This window comes from Urocitellus parryii, chromosome 4 (assembly GCF_045843805.1).
Source record: "Urocitellus parryii isolate mUroPar1 chromosome 4, mUroPar1.hap1, whole genome shotgun sequence".
Lineage (NCBI taxonomy): Eukaryota > Metazoa > Chordata > Mammalia > Rodentia > Sciuridae > Urocitellus > Urocitellus parryii.
Genome location: NC_135534.1, coordinates 63,778,117 through 63,801,181, shown reverse-complemented (window position 1 = coordinate 63,801,181; position 23,065 = coordinate 63,778,117). Strand labels below are relative to the sequence as shown.

Genomic DNA, 23,065 nt, shown 5'->3' with positions numbered 1-23,065 from the left:
TAAGAGACTTAATTAGAAGATACTGTTATTATCTCTTTATTTTATAGATAAGGAAATAAACTTAGAAGTTATACTATTCAAGTACACAGTAGATTCAAACCAAGCCTGTCACCAAAATTCCTTACAGTCTTTTTTTTTCTTTTTCTTTTAGTCGTCAATGGACCTTTATTTTTATGTGGTACTGAGAATTGAACCCAGTGTCTCATACATACTAGGCAAGCACTCTATCACTGAGTCACAACCCCAGCCCCCAACCTTACATAGTTTTATAGGAAAATTGTTAAAATTCTCTGGTAGAAATGGTTAAGTTTTATTATTCCATCGGACCAGGTGTGTAAAGCTCAAGGTTAAGAGTCTTTGTAGAGGGGCTGGAGTTGTGGCTCAGGGGTAGAGCGCTCGCCTAGCACTTGCGAGGCCCTGGGTTCGGTCCTCAGCACCACATAAAAATAAAATAAAGGTCCTTGGCCCATTTTTTTTTTTTAAGAGTCTTTGTAGAGTGATACTGCTAGTAGGAGCTGGACTGGGATTTGAATGCAGGTGTGGGTCGTTCAGGCTTCCTCTTGGATGTGCCGCACTGGGGTTGCTGCCTCAGCATCATGTGGTTGTAGCACATGCAGACTGCCTGGCCATGAGCAGTACAGCAGATCTTTCGGCATCTGACTTCACTTGCGTGCCAGTGGACAACACAGACTTTAGAAAAGCAGTTTTGAATTTTTTCTTTGTTGACTTTGTAAGTCACAGACAGAGACTTTCCTATTTCCTTCCTCCTTCACAGAACTCTTATGTAGCTCAGAGATCTAAAACAAAATAACCAAGTATAAAATTAGGTGATGTGTTTTTAATTTTACTTTATATCAATTGACAAATTCAGCCACATGTTCAGATATTTACAGTAATGCAAAGCAGCCCAGTACTTGCTTTGATTTTTTTTGTTGTTATTATTGTTGTTGTTTTAATCTGTAAGAAGCTACTTTCTCTGCAGGTACAGCTTGGGATTTTCTGAGAAAGATAAACAAAAGCATACAGGCAATCAGTGTTTGCTTCCAACATCAGCAAAGGAGGACTGTAGAATTTCAAGACAGCTCACATTTATCATTTTGATATTTATTTCCTTGACTTTTACCAAAGACTATTTTAGAAATACTCATGGCTTTCAGAAAAGAAGAGTTTGTTTTTCTAGGCTGCATTAAGGAAATTCAGGAGATTTTAGCATAATGCTGACTAAAGACTCTATAACCTTTCTGAACTGAAAATAAGGAGGCCACTGTTCTCACATTAGGGGAAATTGCATCAAATGCTTAGAAAAAAATTCTCCAAATTTCTAACTCGTCATAATTTTCCTCTTCAAATAAGTTCCAGGGAATTTATACTTTCCTATAAATTAAATGTTCAGTGAAACATCTTAGAATTCTAAGTTTCTCATATGTCTTTAGCTATTCCCAATTTTTCTTACTATTTTGCATATTTACCATTATGGGTTTTGGTTCTAAACTCAACTGATTTTAGAAATAAAGCAGATAGAATGAGTAGAGGGTAGAGTTAAGGTGTATGGATACGTTATATGTGATGTGCAGCTACCTAACTGAAAAGAGCATGGCTACTGAAGGCATTCAAATTCAGGTGTTTTGTTTTTCAAAAACACCATTGGACCATTAAAATATATTGCTGTTTACGGGTCCCATTGTTTCTCAGCCTAAATATTACAGAATTCTCCTTTTTTAAGAATTTGTATTAGGTAGTCAGTCACAAGTTTGGCTGTTTTTTGTTTGTTTGTTTTGTACTAGGGATTGAACCCAGGGATGCTTAACCACTGTGCCACATCTCTGGTCCTTTTTTAAAAAAAATATTTATTTATTTTTTGAAACAAGGTCTTACTAAGTTACTGAGTAGCTTACTAAGTTGCTGAGGCTGGCTTTGAACTTGTGGTCCTCTAGCCTTAGCCTCTTGAGCCAATGGAATTACAGATGTGCACCACTGTACCCAGTTTGACTGTTTTTTAAAATGTACATTTGGTTAAGTTACCTACCAAATTTTTCATATGGAAAACAACCTAGGAACTGATATTGTCAGGTTAATTCAGTATTTGTATAAACCTTGAAAGAATGCTTTCAATTTCTGAGCATTTTTAAAAATTTTTTTGACTCTTTACACAGGTCTCTTTGAACTAAAATTTGTGCACATCTGCTCAATTTGAAATTGAACAAGTGTACTTTGAGAACATTCTTATGTCTTAGTTAAATGTCTAAATGCTAGACAAGACGCAGATGCATCTTTACTATGCATGTCCTTATCAAACTTTTATAGTTGTGATACTTTTACATTTAGCATAAGCTTTAAATAGTTCTTCCTTCAAATTTATAAGAATAGATGCAGCTTTTGGATTACATTTTATTCATCTCTGAAATAAAAAATTGTTGCCTTAAGGTGTTAGATCCGCTTAGATAAAGGAATATTGAAAAGCAAACTATTAATTTTATTTGCAATTATCTATGTGAATCAAGGATTGTTGATTTTTTTCCTTTTAATACAACCAAAACATACAATTTAGATATGGCTGATATAAGCTACCGTTGTCATTCATTTATCTTTAGTGAGGATTCTTTTGATTGCAGGTAACAAAGACTCAACTCAAAGTAGCTTTAAAAATGGGAATGTGTTGGCTACTGGAAACAAATCACAGAAGAGCTTGCTTTTAGGAACTACCCTATCCCAGGACACTGCCCAGATCTCTCTCTAGTCCCCTTGCCATCTTTACTCTCAGATTTCTCATCACAGCTTTTCTTTATGAGTTGTTTTAATTCCCTCCTAGACAAATATGAATAAATATCTACAAGGTGAGAATAGTCATGTGGTGTGAAAGATAGGCCATTTTGGACTTGTTGCGGCTTCTATCCCAGGATGCTCTAATTTAGATCAAGTGTCTGCCTGTGCCCAGTAACTGCAGGCAGAGAGCAGGGATATTAAGTTCTGCCTTGCATTACCAGCTTGGTCTTAGGAGCTTGCCCCTATGCTCAGGGAAGCAGAATCTGTTCTGGGAAGAAGGAAGCATGCAAAGTCATGTATTATGCCATGGGATTCTACATCAGATGCTATACTATAAAGTTTTGAAAACACTACATTAGACAGAATTTTGTGAGATCAGTTACTTATGTGTCTTTTCTAAAATTTTGCTAATCATAACATCATTAGGCTTAAATTTTCAGTTATGAGGTTCTGTGTGGGTGCATTCTTCTTCAATCCTGTGAATTTTGATCCATGTGTTATTTGTAGAACAAGTATTTATTGAGCAGTACTAATATGTCAGACTCCATAATTAGCACAGAAGATATAGTGATGAACAGACAGGCATGATCTCTCTTCCATGTAGATCCCAAGGAAAGACAGACAAATATTATAAGCATATGAGGTAACATGTTATGAAGCAGAAAGAGAAATACCTTCAGGAAAAAAAAATTAGCTAAGAAAGAGAAGAGAGATATCCAGAGTAGATAATGATCAAGTGAAGTTCTTCAAGATGAGTAAGAGTGAGCCAGAAAGGGAGGGCTGAGGGTAATCAAGGCAGAGGAAAGCTTGTGTGAAAGCTCAGGGAGTATTGGTGGAGCTGAAAGATGTTTGTTGTACAGAAAGTGTAATGAGGAAAAGAATTAGAGAGTAATAAGTGAGGAAGCAAAAGACATAAACCAAGTCGAATCATGTAGTCCATGATAAAGAATTTTTTTAAAACATCCTAAATGTGATAGGTATCGAGTGGACAGTGTTGAGCAATCAAGTAAAATAAGTAGTTTCAAAACATCCTCCTGATTTTAGTGTGCAAGCGGGTTAGTGAGAAGGGACACAGGAGATTGTTATAGTGGTATAAATGAGAAGTAAGAAAAGGACTTTGAGGACTGTGGGGTTAGCTCAGTAGTAGAGTACAGGCTTTGGAAAGTATGAAGTCCTATGTTTGATTTCTAGGCACTGCAAAAACAAACAAAAAACTTTTTTTCTTTTTTTTTTTAATTTCCAGTTTCTTATCACTTGGACCCATAGAGCTAGCACAAGACTTAGGCATAGTTGGTACTCAGTATTGAGGTCACAAGAACTGTGTGTGTGTGTGTGTGTGTGTGTGTGTGTGTGTGTGTGTGTGTGTGTTTCACCTTAAAATGCATGTCACTCTTTTAAAAACTCATAATGCTTGTTTTATCATTTGCTGTATGTTAAAAAAAAAAAAAAAAGACTTCAGTGGTTTCCTGCAAACACTTTATCGCTACCCACTACCAGCATTTCTAAGCCAAAACCTTTACGTCAGAAGTTTAATGTTTCTATTTTTTTAAAAAAAGTTTGTAAAAAGCATGTCTTAAGGTAGGAATTTTATTCCAACTTAACACCAGCAGTTTCTGGTCATATTACATAACAACATGGATATTGTATTAAAGATATCTGTGCTACTTGTATTTCAAGTGCTCGATGGTGCCATCTAGTGGTATGATCACTTCAAAAGGTGAATATTTGCTATTACTTTGGGGACAGAATATTTTTTAAAAATCAATTTTATAAAAAAAGGTTAATGCAATAGCCAAACATAATATACCAATGGAATTTAATATAAAACCTTTGTTGAGTATTCTTATATGTAACACCAAAATACCTTCAGGAAAAAAATAGCTAAGCAAGAATGTATCAAAATTTAAAGCCTTCATTTATCAAAAGTCACCAATCAAGAAAGTGAAAAGACAGCTTACAGAATGGGAGAAAATATTTGAAAATTACATATCTTGCAAGAGTCTAGTATCCAAAATATGTAAAGAATGCTTAAAATTCAACATCAAAAAGACAACCCAATTAAAAAATGAGTCAAGGACTTGAATAGACATTTCTCCAAAAGACATATAAATGGCCAATAAGCACATCATTGGTCATTAGAGAAATACAAACCAAAGCCACAGTGAGATACCATTTCCCAGCCACTAGAGTGGTTTTCATAATTTTAAAAAACAAAATACCAAAACCAGAAAATAACAACTGTTGGCAAGAATTTGGAGAAATGGGAATCCTCATGGACTGGTGGGCAGGTGTAGCCACTGTGAAAAATTGTTTTAACAGTTTCTCAAACAGACAAATAGAGGATTACCCTGTAACTCAGCAATTCCATTCCTAGGTATATTCCTGGGAGAAATGGTGTCAGAGTTAAATGGAGAGACGAATCGCCAAAACAAAAAAAGGTTTTATTTAGGAGTAATAAAAAAAAATAGGATTGCAGTCCAGGATACCTGTACACAGGCCAGGATGGCCTTTGATATGTCCAGAAAACAAAGGGAAGGTTAGTGGTTTCACTGGGACAGAGGAAATCTATGAAAATGCAGACTTAATGGAGGTAGTTTCGCTGGATTAGCCTGCCAGGGAAGTTCCTGGAACAGTCATTAGAAACCTGAGTGTTTCCCATGACCTCTGGACTCTGTTTTAGACATGAATGACAAGAACATTTTCATTTGTGTGCTCAATCTCCATACAGGTGTTCAAACAAAAACTTGTACATGAATGTTCATAGCAGCATTATTCATAATAGTGGAAAGGGAATGAATTTTTATCAACTGATGAAATGGATAAACAAAAGAGTACATCCATATGGTGGAGTATTATTTAGCTCTTAAAAGGAATGAAATACTATTACATTGATGGACCTTGAAACATTATGCAAAGTAACAGGAGCCAGGCCAAATATTATATGATTTCATTTATGTGAACTGTCCAAAATAGTCATAGAGATAGAAAACAAAATAGAATCTGAGTCATTTTTAAAAAACACTTTTATTGTTTTTTCTTTGACCTTCCTTTGGTAAGTATATGCTAATTTATAATTCTACCACTAATGGATGAGGAAAAATGGAGGAGATTTTTTTATTGAGTAACTGTTCCAAGAGTTGTGCCTGGATTCTTTGCTTTTATTATTGTATTAAATGTCTGTGCCTCCTCTGACATAAAGTACCTAGAGAAATTATAACAAGCAGATGAGTAAATATCAGAAACCAGAAGTTTTTGTCTCCATGTCATGTTCTGTTTCCCTTTCAGCTTTAGCAGTGTTGAAATTTACCTTTTTTAAAATATCTTTTTTTAGTTGTAGATGGACACAATACATACATACATTTATTTATTTATTTATTTATTTAATATGGTGCTGAGGAGCCACAAAACTAGCCCCTGGATTTTACCTTTTGTAGTTGCTTTTTTATTAGAGAGATTCAGCATTTCTCAAGTGATTGTTAACATTATTCTTACTCAACAGTCTATATCCTGTGCTTTTATTATTAATAGATTTTAAACTGAACTTTCATACTTGTAGACATAGAGGTATTATGTGTCAACTTTATCACAATTTTTTTCTTTTTTGCTTTTGTTTGCACCTCTATTCTAGGCTCTCGATGGCAATGTGTATGATCACCTCAAGGATTATTTAATAGCCTTCAGCCGGACTGAGCTAGAAACATGCCAAACTGTGCAGAACACATTCCAGTTTTTGTTAGAGAACTCCAGCAAGGTAAAGTACCTTCACTGCAGTGGGTGGTGTTAACCATTTTAGAATTCAACGTGTTTTTGCTACAAACAAAACAAAGAAACTAATGATACTAGAAGAATGCTTAAAGGCAACTGTCTGGAGACACCATCCTTCTAACTCATCCACAGGGGAACAGAAACATCCTCCTACTTCAGATTGAATACTACAGTATCTTGGTTTTTGACATATTAAACCTTCTGTATGCTGTCATTCTTCAACACTAGTCTTTTCATTTAAAAATACTGATCTGTCAACTTTGCTCACATGTCCCAATGTGTGTAGAAAAAAATATATGTAATTTCTTTTCTTTAGGTTCTGATAGAGTAAATTTTTGTAGTGAAACTATTCTTTTGAAAGATTAATTATTCTTGTGATTAGTAAATGTTATATTCTTCCTAATAAATGAAATACATAGTAAATGTTTCCTGACTGAGTGCATACATTTATAAAAATGTATGTGTTTTGTAGCTGCTGCTTTAAAAGATCCTGTTCAATTCTCTTTTTTTGGCAGGGGAAGTGGGAACTGACTATATCTTTTAGAAACCATTTGTAAAGGGATCAGAGTATCCATCTTTGCATGACAGTGTCCAAAGACAGGAAAGAAAAGGGGCACACACTTTTTATCCTCCTTATGTATATATTCTTTTCAATATCCTAGAGTTTTAATGATCTATTAGAAAAACATTAGAAATGCAAAGGTGATAGGGAAATATAAACATTACTACCCTGGTACTTTAAGTCTTGTCATATGTCTATTTTGTATATTCTTAACCCCCAGAATCAAAAAAAAAAAAATACAGAAGGATTCATGTGTAAAAAGAAGGACGGATGGATAGATAGATAAAAGTATGTGAAAGAAAATGAAGTAAAATATTAATTGCAGAATTAAAATGGGTATCTAGGTGTTCATTATCTAATTCTTTTTATTTTACTATGTGGATATTTTAAATTTTTCACAGGAAGATGTTGAAAAAAAGTCTGTAAAAGCATCTTGGCCAGGCTGGGGATATAGCTTAGTAGGAGAATGCTTGCCTAGCATGTGTAAAGCTGTGGGGGCCAGGAAAAAAAATACTTTTTGATCTTTTTAGTTGTACATGAAAGTAGACTGTATTTTGACATATTATATATTACATGGAATATAACTTCCCATTCTTGTGATGTGGAGTTAACACTGGTCTCATATTCATGTATAGACATAGGGAAGTTATGTCTAATTCATTCTACTGTCTTTCCTATTCTCGTGCCCCCTCCCTTCCCTTCATTCCCCTTTATCTAATCCAATGAATAGCTATTCTCCCACCCACCCCATTGTGTGTTAGTATCCACATATTAGAACATTCAGCCTTTTTGTGTGTGTGTGTGTGGTTGGCTTATTTCACTTAGTATGATAGTCTCCAGTTCCATCCATTTACTGGCAAATGCCATAATTTCATTCTTCTTTATGACTGAGTAATATTCATTGTGTATGTGTGTGTGTGTGTATGTATGTGTGTGTGTGTATATATATATATCTCACATTTTCTTTGTCCATTCATCTGTTGAAGGCACTTAAGTTGGTTCCATATCTTAGCTAATGTGAATTGAGCTGCTATAACCATTGATGGGGCCACATCACTATAGTATGCTGATTTTAAGTCCTTTAGGTATATGCAGAGGAGTGGGATAGGTGGGTCAAATGGTTGTTGCACTCCCAAGTTTTCTGAGCAATCTCCATACTGCTTTCCAGAGTGGTTGCACCAATTTGTAGTCTATGAGTATACCATTTGCCCCACATCCTTGCCAACATTTATTGTTACTTATATTCTTGGTAATTGCCATTCTGACTGGAATGAGATGAAGTCTCAGTGTAGTTTTAATTTGCATTTTCTCTAATTGCTAGAGATGTCGAACATTTTTTGTTTGACATCTCTAACAATTATATTTGTTGATTGATTGTGTTTCTTCTGTGAAGTGTCTGTTCAGTTTCTTAGCCCATTTATTGGTTTGTTTATTTGTTTTTGTTTCTTTTTTCTTTTCTTTCTTTTTTTTTTTTTTGTTAAGTTTTTTGAGTCCTTTATATATCCTGGAGATTAATGCTCTATCTGAGGTGCAGATGGTAAAGATTTTCTCCAATTCTGTAGGCTCTCTCTTCACATTCTTTATTGTTTCCTTTGCTGTGAAGAAGCTTTTTGGTTTGACAGCATCCCATTTAGTATTGATTTTATTTTTTGCGCTTTAGGAATCTTGTTGAGGAATTCAGTTCCTAACCCAGCATGATGGAGATTTGTGCCTGTTTTTCCTTCCAGTAGGCACAGGGTCTTGCCTAGGTCTTTGATCCACTTTGAGTTGAGTTTTATGCAGGGTGAGAGGTAGGGGTTTAATTTAATTTTGCTACATATGTATTTCTAGTTTTCCCAGCACCATTTGTTTTTGTTACTGTAGGTCTGAGTATAACTTAGGGTCTGGTATTGTGATGCCTCCTGCTTCACTATCTTACGAAACTAAGGATTGCTTTGGCTATTCTGGACCTCTTATTTTTCCAAATGAATTTCATGTCTGCTTTTTCTATTTCTATGCAGAATGTCATTGGAATTGTAATAGGAATTGCATTAAAATGTGATTCTGCAATCTGTATACGGGGTAAAAATGGGAGTTCATAACCCACTTGAATCAAATGTATGAAATATGTAATGTTTTGAACAACCAATCATTTAAAAAAAAGGAATTGCATTAAATCTTATAGCATTTTTGGTATGGCCGTTTTGACAGTGTTTATTCTGCCTATCCAAGAACATGGGCGATCTTTCCATTTTCTAAGTCTTAAAGGAAGCATCTTAACTTCATTCCTTCTATGTAGGGCTTAGTTTCTGACCATTTACCAAATCCCTTTTATTCATTGGTCCATTCAGGTTTTCTGCTTCTTTTTCAATACATTTCAGTAACCCTCATTTTCTAAACAGTTGTCTATTTCAGTTGTTACCAGACTTGATGGCATAAGTTTCTCATACGCTTTTTTGCCTCTGGTTATTTCTCTTTTTATTTCAAATATTGCCTGTGCTTTCTTATTTTGATCTGACATACCAGTCTTTTATTCATCTTTGTCAGAGTCAGCTTTTGTTCTGCTTCCCAATGCTATGTCCCTAAGTTTTACCTTTATCTACATTATTTCTTTTTTTAAAGTTTATGTTCTTGTCTTTCTCAAGCTTATTTTCCTATATAGGACCTTTATTTTCAGTCTTTCTGTTTTCAAGTTCCAAGTAAACTCATTTAAGGCTAAAAAATTTCTCCCTCTGTGATATGTAGGGCTTTTATTGTTATTTCTATATTAACCCATGAATTATTTAGAAGTGGATTTTACAGTTTGCATTCAGTGCAACTATATGGTAAGGTGACATTTTTCATTTCTAATTTTATTGGAAAACATTTTTTATTCATAATTTTATTCTATACTTTTAAACTTTTTTGAAATTTCTTTTTCCAAGAAAAAGTTAGCTTGGGTACAGTACTGGTAGTTTAGAAAACATAGTTATAACAAGTCGCTAATATTGTACACACACCTAATTTCCTAGGATTTTCTTTAGCACATCTACATCTCATACTGTGAAACCCATGTCATTGGTATTTACATGCTCATCTGATGGAGAGGAACACAGACTCAGGTAGTTTATATGACTTGCCCAGGGTCACATGCACATAGTGCTCTATGTTTTTCTACTGTGTTATACTATGCTATATTATTTCTGTAGTTTGTTACTTTAATTTAAAATATATTAAGAATTTATGAATTAGTTTGGATACATAAAGAGATAAGCTTTCATTTTGTGCCTTCCCTAATGTGAGTGTTTTGTTCCACAGGGATGAGCAATTAATGAGATGCTCTTACGTTTAGGGTGAAAGTGGTGGGGATAAAATTTTAACGAATGATATATCCGGGAGAGGCTCCCTTTTGTTCCAAGTGAGAAAAGCTTACACCTACAAGTTTTATGCCTTGTGCTTTTCTATTATAAAGAGCTCTTGTCAAACTGCTGAAAGCAACCAGATGATTTGATAACCCACTGGGAAGTTTGAAAGTCTTTAGGTTTTTTACTGTACATCATTATTACTCTGTCTTCTGAGGTAAAAATCTATTTTTCCAACATGTCTAAAATGTAACATATTCCCAAAGATATTTTGGGGTAAGTCATACCGACATAACATACTATAATTGTTAAGGTGCTGTCAATATCTTTCATCCTCTAAATGAAAACAGCTGGGTCTAGGAGCTTTTATTAAATTTTAATTATTTATGAAGCTTGCTTTTCTCCTTAATATTTTATGAGATGCTTTGTATGTAACTGAAGCAGATGTTGTCATAGATTATTTTCTCTGGGATCATAACTCTAAAACTAGCTCTACTGGCCCTAATAGTTTATGTGTGATTGTTTTCTGTCTATATAAGGAAACTCCTAGTGATGAATAACATAGCTCTTTGAACAAGTCATAAAATAACAATGTTATTCTTTATTTCTTTTGAAAGTTAAATTCTCTAATATTACTAATCTTAATACCTTAAAGATTAACCAAAAAAGTAAATTTAATAAAATAAGGTGAAAATCACTTGATCACTTTAGTAGATACAGAAAAAACGTTTAACAAAATTCAACCCCCTTTAGTGGGTTGAAAAACTCATCAAATTAGAAATAGAAGGGAACTTCCACACCTTGATAGTTTTTGTGGAAAACCATATTTAACATCATACTGAATGATAAAAGACTGAAAGGATTTCCACCCTAAAATCAGGAACAAAATGAGGATGCCTGCTTCCACTCCTGCTATCCACCTTTGTACTAGAAGTCCTAGCTAGAGCAGTTAGGTAAGGAAAAGGAAAAGAAGGATTAAAATGACCTCTGCTTTCAGATGACATGATTATATATAGAAAACTATAGAATTCATGTAATTACTACTATAGCTAATAAAATAATTGAGCAAAGTTTGATCTTGTGGGTACAGAATCAAACAGAATAACCTATTGTGTTTCTACATGCTATTAATGATAATTCTTTTCCAAAAAGAAAATTAAGAAAACAATTGCAGTTACAATAGTATCCAAAGAATAAAATACACAGGAAAAAAATTGTTTTTAAAGAGAGAGAATTTTTTTTTTAATATTTATTTTTTAGTTTTTCGGCAGACACAACATCTTTGTTTGTATGTGGTACTGAGGATTGAACCCAGGCTGCACGCATGCCAGGTGAGCGCGCTACCACTTGAGCCACATCCCCAGCCCAGGAAAAAATTTTTTGACCAAAGACATTGAAGAGTAAAAACTATAAAACACTGCAGAAAAAAGAACTGAATAATTTGATTATAATAAATGTTTGTGGATTTGAGGCTTTCATATCGCTAATTTTTAATATCTTCCAAAATGATCTACAGATTTAATGCAATCCCTGTCAAAATTCCAGTGGCCTGTTTTGCAGAAATGGAAAAGGCACTATTCAAATTTACATGGAACTGTAAGGAACTTTAAATAACCAAAGCAACATTGAAAAGGATAAACAGTTGGAGGACTCACACTTCCAAATTTCAAAACATACTACAAATAGAGTGTGGTAGAAGCATAAAGATGGGCATATAAATTAATGAAATAAAATTGATATTCTAGAAATAAACACATGTATCTGTAGACAATTGATTTTTCCACAAGGGTATTATGACCATTCAAAGAAAAAAGAATAATATCTTCAACAAAAGTTCTGGGACAAGTGCAAAAGAACAGAGTTGAAATAAGTTGAACCTCTGCTGCAAAAAAATTAGCTCAAAGTGTATCAGTGATCTAACTATAGGAGAAAATATAGAAGTAAGTCTTTATTACTTTGGATTTAATAGTGTATTCTTAGATTTGACATCAAAAGCATAAGACTAAAAATAGGGCTAGGAATATAGCACAGTGATGGAGCACTTGCCTAGCATGTGCAAGGCCCTGAGTTTGATCCCCCAACATGGAAGGAAGGAAGGAAGGGAGGGAGGGAGGGAGGAAGGAAGGAAGGGGAAAGAAAGGAAAAGGAAAGAAAGAAAGAAAAAGAAAGACGGGCGGGCTGGAGTTATAGCTCAGTGGTAGAGCACTTGTCTAGCATGTGTGAGGCTAGACACTGGGTTTAATTATCAACCACATATAAATAAAGAAAGGTCCATCAACAGCTAAAAACAAAAAAAGAGAAATTTTTTTAAAAAGAAAAAAAAACAGATAATTGTACTTATCAAATTAAAAACTCTAACACATTAAAGGACACTATTCAGGAATGTTTTTTAAAAAAAGACCCAAAGATGGAAGAAATGTTTGCACATATGATATTTAAATTTATCTGTTAAGGATTTTATAAACAGATTTATATAAAGGACTCTTACAACTCAACAACAAAATAACAATTCCTAAAATGGGCAAAAGACCTGGGGCTGGAGTTGTGGCTCAGTGGTAGAGCATTGCCTAGCATCTGTGAGGCCCTGGGTTTGATTCTCAGCACCGAATTTAAATAAATGAATAAAATAAAGATCCATCAACATCTAAAAACATATTTTTTAAAAAAATGGGCAAAAGACTTGAGTAGACATTTCCTCTGAGAAGATGTACAGGCAATAAGCACATGAAAAAACGTTCAGCAATTGTTGGTCATTATGAACACACAAATTAAAACCACAGTGAGACCAATAAAAAAAAAAAAAAAAAAAACCACAGTGAGATATCATTTTCTGCCCACTAGGATGGCTTTAGTAATTTTTTAAAAAAAGTTAAACACATAGTTATCATATGACTCAACTTCCGCTCCTAGGAATACACTTAAGAATATTGAAAACTTAAAGTATTAAAACAAAAAATTGTACATGAGTGTTCACAGTAGCATTATTTATAACAGTCAAACAGTGGAAACAACTCAAATGTTTATCAACTAGTAGTTGAATAAGTAAAATATGGCATGGTATATCCATGCAGTGAAAAATTCTTTGCCCATAAAAAGGAATGAACTACTAATAAAACAAACAGCATGCATATTACTGGGAAAAAATACTATAAGAAGATATTGTTATTGACTGAATTGTGGCCCTCTGAAATTTCATGTTGAAATCCTAACCCCTAGTGCCTCATAGTATGACCATATTTGAAGATAGACCTTTAAAGATATAATTAAAATAAAATAAGGTCATTTGGTTGGGTCTAATCCAGTATGACTAATGTTCTTATAAGAAGTTGAGAATTATAGGACATTAAGCAGGCACAGAGAGACCATATGAAGATACCAAAAGAAGGTGGCAGCTCTAAGCCATAGACAATGGCCCACAGTAAAAACCAACCCTGCCAGTATCTTGATCTTGAACTTCTTTCCTCTTGACCTCTGAAGAAATCTGTTTCTGATATTTAAGCTCCCCAGTCTGTTGTACTTTGTTGTGGCATCTCTAACTACTTAATGCAGATGCTTTCCTTGTTAATAATCAAGGAAAGACTGGGATTGTGGCTCAGCGGTAGTGCACTTGCCTAGCACATTCGAGGCCCTGGGTTCAATCCTCAGCACCACTTAAAAATAAACAAAATAAAAGTATCGTGTACAACTATTTTTAAAAAATAATAATAATCAAGGAAATGAAAATTAAAACCATCATGAGATTCCATTTAACCTGTCAGAAATAAATGTAGACAAGAATGAATCTTAGCAAAATTATGTATTAACAGAAACTCACATGCTGCAAATTGGAAGACCCAATTTGAAGATATTTGGGCACAAGGGAGTCTTGTGGTGATGGTTCAGTTTAGCATCTAGACTATGGTTTGTGGTTATATGAAGCTACACATGTGCATAGAGCCATATAAATGAACATACCCAAAGGAGTAAGTGAGTAATTGGTGGAATCTAAATAACCTTTATGTTGTATACCAATGTATATGTATACCAATGTCAATTTTCTAGCTTTTTATTGTGTGATAGCTATGCAGGATGCTGACATTAAGAAGTACACAGGAGGGCTGGGGATGTGGCTCAAGCGGTAACGCGCTCGCCTGGCATGCGCGGGGCACTGGGTTCGATCCTCAGCATCACATAAAATAAAATAAAGATGTTGTGTCCACCAAAAACTGAAAAATAAAGAAAGAGAAAGATCTTAAGAAGTACACAGGACTCCTTTGCAACTTTTTTCCATTTCCTTGACTAGAAATCTGAAATCTTCAGTGTCAGCAAGCTGTACTTCCTCCAAAAGCTTTAAGGGAAAAGCAATTCCTTACCTCTTCGGGTGTCTGAGGCGATGTGACCACATCACTCTACTCTCTGCCTCAGTGGTCACATTGTCTTCTCCTTTTGTCTGTGTAATTTTCTTAATGTCTTTTGTTTTTTGAGAGAGATAGAATTTTTTAATATTTATTTTTTAGTTTTCAGTGGAGACAACATCTTTATCTTATTTTTATGTGGTGCTGAGGATCGAACCCAGAGCCCCAAGCATGCCAGGCGAGCGCGCTACCACTTGAGCCAATTCCCCAGCCCTCTTAATGTCTTATCATTGGATTTACGGCCCACCTAGGTAATCCAGCATGCTTTTATCTCAGAATCCTTAATTACATCTGCCAAAACACTTTTTCAAAAGGAGGTAACATCCACAGATTTCAGGGATTAGGACATGGGCATATCTTTTGGGAAATTACCTTCAGCCCACTATAAATGTTAATATCATAAAAAGAGGCAAGTCAGGGCAAAGTTTCTCATGAAAGTAAAGCCCACCTTGCCAAAACAAACAGAAACAAAGCAGACCCAAACAAACACAAACCTGAATCTAATTAAGCCTCTAGATTCAAAAGCCAATTTAAGGAAAAACAAGAAGTAAAACATTCCCAGGATGCAGTCAACAAAATTCAGACTCAGAAACTCAACAAACAAAAACCTGGGCTTCTTCAACAATTGAATTGATTGCAAGAGAAGAAAAAGGAGGAAGAAAGAAATTTACAGTGTATGAAAAGAACATCATATTAAGCAACATCAGCTTTCCCTCACCAGATTCTCCCCACCACTCCTCACCCCATCTCACCTCTTCAGTCAGGATTCAGTATCACCTTCTTTGCTCTCCCTATATCCTCTATGTGCTTCCATAGTGTGCTTTAGCTGTGTAACCTATTTAGTTCTCCCAGCTTCCACATTATAAGCAACATCCAGTTGTGCTCTGGGGACTGACTTTATTTGGATCCTAATTCAAAAAACTTTTAAAGAATAGGGAAATTTGAACACTAATTGATATGTTTGTCTTGTAAATTTTAAACTGAATGTGTTTTCTTAAGACCCCTATTCTTTTAGATAGGATATTGAAATGTTTATAGATGAGATTGAAGTAAGTCTGAGACTTACTTCAATATAATTAGTGACAGAAGAAGTAGATGAATTTATAGATGAAACAAGATTGTCCATGAGGGGATGTTTTTGAAAACTGGGTCATGAGCACATGGAGATACATATTACTATTGTCTCTACTTTTATGTGTGTTTTGAAATTATCTATAACAAAAAGTTTAAAGTCTGTAAGAATTGACCTGTCCAGTCTGCACTTGCCCCACCCATCATAGTGCTTGAGGATTTGTTTGGCTAGTGATCCTCCCAGCTTTTCTTCATGATAATGAGTGAGGCTTTGAGGGCTGGATCATTAGCTTTCAGTTATTCTAGCTTAAAATTAGAACCCACGAAAAGAACAAAATACATTTCCCTTTGAGAATACATTTTCTCAGTGAGTATTCCTTGACCAGAACCTCCCCATCATCCTCACCCCGTCTCACCTCTTCCATCTGAATTCAGTATCCGCCCCTTTTGCTCTCCCTGTACCTCTCCCTGTACTTCCACAGTGTATTTGGAACTGTGTAATCTATTTGGTTCTTCCAGTTCCACATTCTAAATTACTGGAAGATACTAACCCTGTTTGTTGTCATTCCTACACTTGGACCTGGTAAGCTCTATAAATGGATGATTGAATGGGGGGAGGCAAGCAGTGGAAAACTGGGATTGCACTTGTAAATAAAATACAAAACACTACATTATCCTCTCAAGTAGTCCATCCTTTTCCCAGATTTCCAAGGTAAAACTACAGAACTTTTTTGAACTTTTTTTTCTTCTGCCCATCCTCAGGCAGAGCTGCTAATGAGGTGTAATGCATTGCACATGAAAGATGAGTAACCAGTGCAGAAAAATGCAATTTGGGTTTCTGCATAATCAAATGTTGCTTATTTACATTCTTTCCCAGAGCATATAATTCATTTTCGAGACCATCTTTCTATGCTATTTATTTTGCTGTTCTATGTATATTCCTTTTCATTCTGTCTTCTGAATTATTTGTTTTAATTAGTTATACATGACAGTAGAATACATTTTGATATATCATACATAAATGGAGTATAACTTCTCGTTCATCTGGTTGTACATGATGTTATGATTATAGATCATGTAATCATATATGCACATAGGGTAATAATGTCCAATTCATTCTAATATCATTCCTATACCCATGCCCCCTCCCCTCTTTTCACTCCCCTCTTTCTAGTCCAAAATACCTCTATTCTTACCCCTCCCCCATTGTGAATTATTTTCCATATATCAGAGAAAACATTTGGCCTTTGGTTCTTTGGGATTGGCTTATTTCACTTAGCATGATGTTCTCCAGTTCCATCCATTTACTGGCAAATACCACAGTTTTTTTATTCATTAAGGCTTGGTAATATTCCATTGGGTATATATACCAGTTTCTTTATCCCTTTATCTGTTGAAGGGCATCTAGGTTGATTCCATAATTTAGCTATTGTGAATTGAGCTGCTATAAACATTGATGTGGCTGTATCACTGTAATATGCTGATTTTAAGTCATTTGGGTATAAACCTAGGAGTCGGATAACTGGGTCAAATGGTTGTTCCACTCTCCACACTGCTTTCCATAGTGGTTGCACCAATTTGCAGCCCCACCAACAATGTATGAAGTGTACCTTTTTCCCCACATCCTCGCTAACATTTATTGTTGCTTATATTCTTGATGATTGCCATTCTGATTACTCCAGTAAGATGGAATCTCAGTGCAGTTTTGCATTTCTCTAATTACTAGAGATGTTGAACATTTTTTCATATATTTGTTGATTGATTGTGTTTCTTTTTCTGTGACTTGTCTGCCAATTTATTGATTGGGTTTTTTGTTTTTGTTTCTGTGTGTGTGTGTTAAGTTTTTTGAGTTCTTTATATATCCTGGAGATTAATGCTCTATCTGAGGAGGTGTGTTTGATAGATCTTTTTTCCATTCTGTAGGCTCTCTCTTCACATGCTTGAATGTGAAGAAGCTTTTAAATTTGATTCCATCCCATTTATTGATTCTTGATTTTACTTCTTGTACTTTAGGAGTCTTGTTAAGGAAATCAGGTCCTAAGCAGATGTGGCGGATATTTGGGCCTACTTTTTCTTCTATTAGGCACAGGGTTTCTGAGTGTATTTTAAGATCATGATTAGAATGCAACCTACTGGGAAAAAGTACAAGAAATTTTCTGGCAGTATTATTTTGTGCTATAGATAGGATTATCTTGCAGTTTCCTAGTGAATGGCAGTTTGTAAAACAGACTTCTAAGAGCCCATCAAACTTCAGAGTTGGGAGAAACTAAGAAACCAATATGCTCCCTTCCCTGTTCACACACATACACACCCATTACACAGGATAGCTTTTCATGTCATCTTGCTCTCTTAAAGTAGTGCATATTGTTTAGTCTTTAAATCTGGGCTAGTTGCTAAACTAGTACTTTCAAATTTAAATTCTTGAGAAAATAGGACACAGAAGTAATAACTCTTTTTTTAATTTTTATTGTTGGTTGTTCAAAACATTACATAGTTCTTATCTTTAAAAAAAGGCATAACATTATCATTTCCTTTTGATCACATGGTGTTGGATGATTTCTCATTTGTATAGAAACCAGCTGAGTAAATCTTAGACTTTAGAATGTAATTACTGGACATTTTAACCTTATTCCAGACTTAAAGATATCTTATTTTCTCTCTAGGTGGTACGGGACTATAATCTTCAGCTGTTTTTACAAGAGAATGCTGTATTTCACAAACCTCAACCCTTCCAGTTCCAGCCCTGTGACAGTGATACTGTAAGGGGAATTCAGATTCTCTTATCATTTTTTTAATTATATTTGTGCTTACATAGTTATCATCCTTGGAATAGACAGGGAGAACTGAGTGTATCTCATTAATTTTATAACAACACTATGAAGATGTAGAGAAACCATGACATTTCTTCTGTCTACCATGTAAGGAACACACCCAGTGTCTTTATACTAACAACTTCCTACTGAATAAGATGAAGTTATGAAACAAAAGTAATGAAAATCTGAAAACTGAGGGAAGAAGAAAAATTATTCAACAGATTTATTAAGATGTACATTATGCTTTCTGTACATAATTCTTTTATGTTATACCTCTCAAAGAACCCAGTGGTTAAAGTTTAACCAGAGTAGAATGAATAATGTAATAATATATATGGGCATAGAGATATTTTAGTTGGCTTTAGAAAGCAATTATGGGCCTTTGATAATTCATTTAAGATTTTAGAATGTTAACATAAACCCCAAATTGGCAACTTTTAGAGAACTTACATTAATTATACATTTTTCTTAAGTTTAAGAGAAATGTTTGCCATTATTTGAATTTCTAAAATGATGAAAAATATGAATTTTTTTGACATAAAATAATGAAATTTAGCTTCTACAAAATGAGAAGTAATATTGGCATTCTAGTACATTCTCTAAAAGTAGGCGAACCAAGAGGGAAGTTAAATTATATTCAAAAACTCTTTTACTAAATTTAGAATCTGAAGGGAGTGTATGATATATTTTCAGAGTTTAATGATATCACTTTAATAGAAATGTATTTGTTGGTGACATCCTCATTATTTTTCTTATATTTTGAATAGCCCTGTTAATAGCTATATAAGGAAATACAGGACTGGGGAATGTAGCTCAGTGGTAGAGCACTTGCCTGGCATGTACAAGAGCCTGGGTTCAGTCACTAGTACTGCAAAAAGGATAGAATAAAATAAGAGAAATATTTAGGAAAAAAAAAGAAATATTAGTATTTGCTTCTTAGATAATGGCTTTTGCCATTTATATTAGTGACCTTTTGAACAAATCAGATTTTTCTTAATGACTCAGTGATATTATCCTATAATTTGACTTCTTTGAAGCTTGGGATGAATGAAGTAGAGCCTTAGAAGAAACAGAGCCCGGACAGGTTTATCAAACTTGACTTAAAATTGTGACTAACTAGAGAGTATTTTATTTTTGCCTATTTGCCACATAAAAATCAATCATCTCACTTTCAAAGGCCAATTGTAGCCCTAAGCCCTTCTATCTTTGTTTCTAAACACTGCTAAATGTTCTTAGCTGTTGTGTTCCTGTTTTCCTTATAATTCTAACTCTGTGCTGTGTTTTCTATCCTTGTGCAATCTTTACTGGGTAGAGTTTAAGAGCTGCCCAACTGGTGGATATTGAGCTCTCCCCTGTCTGTGCTTTGAGAATGACCATAGCTGAGGTATATCGGGGTATGGGTCAAGGGTGGGAGGGATGGAATGTCTGGGGTTGCATGTTAATGAAGGGTGGGACCTGGTGTGGGACTGAGTCATAATTGTCTGTATACAGGGCCCCTGAATGCATCAGCAGTAGCTTTCTGATTTTCCCTTATAACCTAGGAATTTCCTTTACTTTGTATAGTAAATAGATTGAGCTTCTCATTTTTCCATTTGTCTGAAACACCTTAGTTTTCCCAACAGGAGTGTGGGAAGAACCCAAGAGCTAATCTTGGCTGTAATAAAGAGGGAACTGTATCCTAAGAAGGAAAAGAGATTTGCCCAGAGTCATGTGGGGAATGAATGACACATAGCTGTTCTGATTGCAGTTCTAATGCTCTTTCTGTTATGCTGTTGTTTCCTGAAAAAAATGTTGGAAACTTAGAAGCCATTAATTTTTTTCATAATAGAAAACAATAAATACCTGTGATTTTATAAAAATCCTTATAATGATTTTGAAAACGTTAACTATAAAATATTTTATGTATAATTTTTGTTGTGTTATAAATTAAGCATTTTTGTTGCTTACAAAAAACAAATTTACAAGGTTGGGGATATAGCTAAGTGGTAAAGTGCTTGCCTTGCATGTCAATTCCCAGTGCCAATAAATAAGTAAACAAACAAACAAATTCCCAAGCAAGTATTTTTACTCAGTATGGACCAGTATTTTTCCTTGTGGGAATGGAGCCATTGTTTACTTGCTTCTCTGGTTTTACTTCTTGGAGCTGGTAGCACAAAGCTTGGCATGAAATGAAGAGAATACAAGTCAGTGTCCATTAACTCATTTTTTCTGCCAGCTGAATCTTGGATATGTAGGAAGTACCACTCACCTCTATCTTCAGTGTGTTTCTGAAATTGCTCTTGTTGGTTCTGTTTTGAAACATATCTCAGTTCAACAAACACTTAACCCCTACTGTATGTTCCAGTCACTCAACTAAATGCTGAGGATAGCTATGACATGCTGAACTATAGACCTCAGGCTAGATGAGCTTGCTGTCTTTTCATAAGTTTATTGAGGCATATTTACATATCATATAATTCACCCATTTCAAGTGTGTTCAATGATTTTTAATGAATTTACCAAATTATGTTTCATCATCATAAATAAGTTCTAGAATATTTTCATGATCCTGATATGATCCTTCATGTCTATTTATTGTTAATCCACATCACCACTCCCAGATATAGGCAACCACTCTTTCTAGTTTTATTCTTTTTAGATTTGCTTTTTCTAGACATTTCATATAAATTAAATCGTACAATATGTGTAGTCTCGTATGCTTTGCTGCTTTCATTTAACATAATATTTTCGAGATTCATCCATGTTGTAGAATGCAGCAAGTATGTTTTGTTCCTTTTTATTGCTGATTAGTATTCCATCATGTGAATAAACCACATTTTGTTTATCTGTTTATCTATTCATCAGTTGGTGAACATTTAGATTGTTTCTCACTTTTGCTCTTATGAATAATGCTACTATGTTAATTGCTATGCCAGTCTTTGTATGAATGTGTTTTCATTTCTCTTGGGTTATTGGGTCATAGTAAATTTCTGTTTAAGTGTTTAGCAAACTGCCAAACTGTTTGCAAGAGTAACTGCAGAATTTCATATTTCCATCAGTATTGGGTGAGGATTCTCATTTCTCCACATCGCCAACAATATTGATTGTTATTTGTAGGTTTTTTTTTTTTCATTTAACATTCCACTATTGAGCTTCTTCCCCCCACCAGCCCTGTCTCTTTGGTTATAGCCTTGCTCGTGGTTGTGAAATATCTCATGGTAGTTTTTATTTGCATTTGCCCATGACTAATATTGTTGAATGTTTCATGAGCTGATTAGCCATTTATATATCTACTTTGGGAAATGTCTATTCAAAACTTTTTTGTTCATTTTTTTTTATTGGATTGATTGGATTAGATTTTTGAAGATGAATTGAGATTTATCTTATAGAGATTGAGGAATGATATGTCAGGAAGTTAAGACAGCAATTGAAAACAAACAAACAAAAAAATAGGTGGCATTCATTGAACATTTATTTTATGCTAGACATTTTTCTAATTACATGACCTATATTAACTCATATAATCCTCATGACAGCCTTATGTCTTAGGTGCTGTTTTTCATCTCCCCTAATCAGGGTCCCTCAACTAGAAAGTTTATAGCTAAAACATTTGTAAGTATATGACCTGTTCCTGAGATGGCAAATAGTCTTGGGATGAGAGAGAAACTGAAAATACCATAGGCATATGTTGCAACCAGATTTTATGTTTAGTAATTCTATATACAGTGTTAGATGGAGAACTATGGAATATTTTCAAGTAGGACAAAATATGATGAGATCCATTGCAGAAGTAGGACAGTATTGTTCTTAATCAAAATTGGAATTAAGAATATTTAGTTGCTAATATTTTCTCTAAATTTAGTTAAGATACATGTAGGAAAGTCATAGGATGTTACTACTGTAATAAAATATAACTTATTATCATATACTATGTTAAAACTTAAAGAGAAAAAATTTTCAGATAATCCACTTCAAATTGCAGTGTTCTACAAAAGTTCAAAACATCCAACTAAAAACATATAGTCACAGTATTAGATAGGAATTTATTTAAGGCTTGGAATTATTATGCCTTTTATTTGGCTTATCTTTTATTTCTGACTGATCGAATTCCCTTTCATGTTATCTTAATATATGATTATTTTGACTCATTCTTTAGAATGATATGCCAAAAGGAACTGACTAGATAGTTTTATGAAGCCACATGTCTGTCTAGCCATAGACTGGGGTATTTATAATATTAACCATAAGATGATTACAAGTACCAGTGACCAAAGGAAAGTGTTGTTTGATGTGACCTAGTAGCTATCTTGTGGTTAATATAGAAAGGAGCTAACCAGGCATGGTGGCACATACCTATAATCCCAGTGGCTTGGGAGGCTGAGGCAGGAGAATCAAGAG

The 23,065-nt window shown here is 34.4% G+C and overlaps 1 protein-coding gene across 1 annotated transcript in view; it reads left to right on the top strand.

Moving 5' to 3' along the window:
- Fchsd2 (FCH and double SH3 domains 2) overlaps positions 1-23,065 on the top strand; it is a 251,959-nt gene that overhangs the window by 161,419 nt on the left and 67,475 nt on the right. The window contains exons 9-10 of the mRNA XM_077796870.1: positions 6,392-6,514; positions 18,539-18,634. Coding sequence (XP_077652996.1) covers positions 6,392-6,514; positions 18,539-18,634 — 219 coding nt within the window. The remainder of the gene's footprint in view (positions 1-6,391; positions 6,515-18,538; positions 18,635-23,065) is intronic.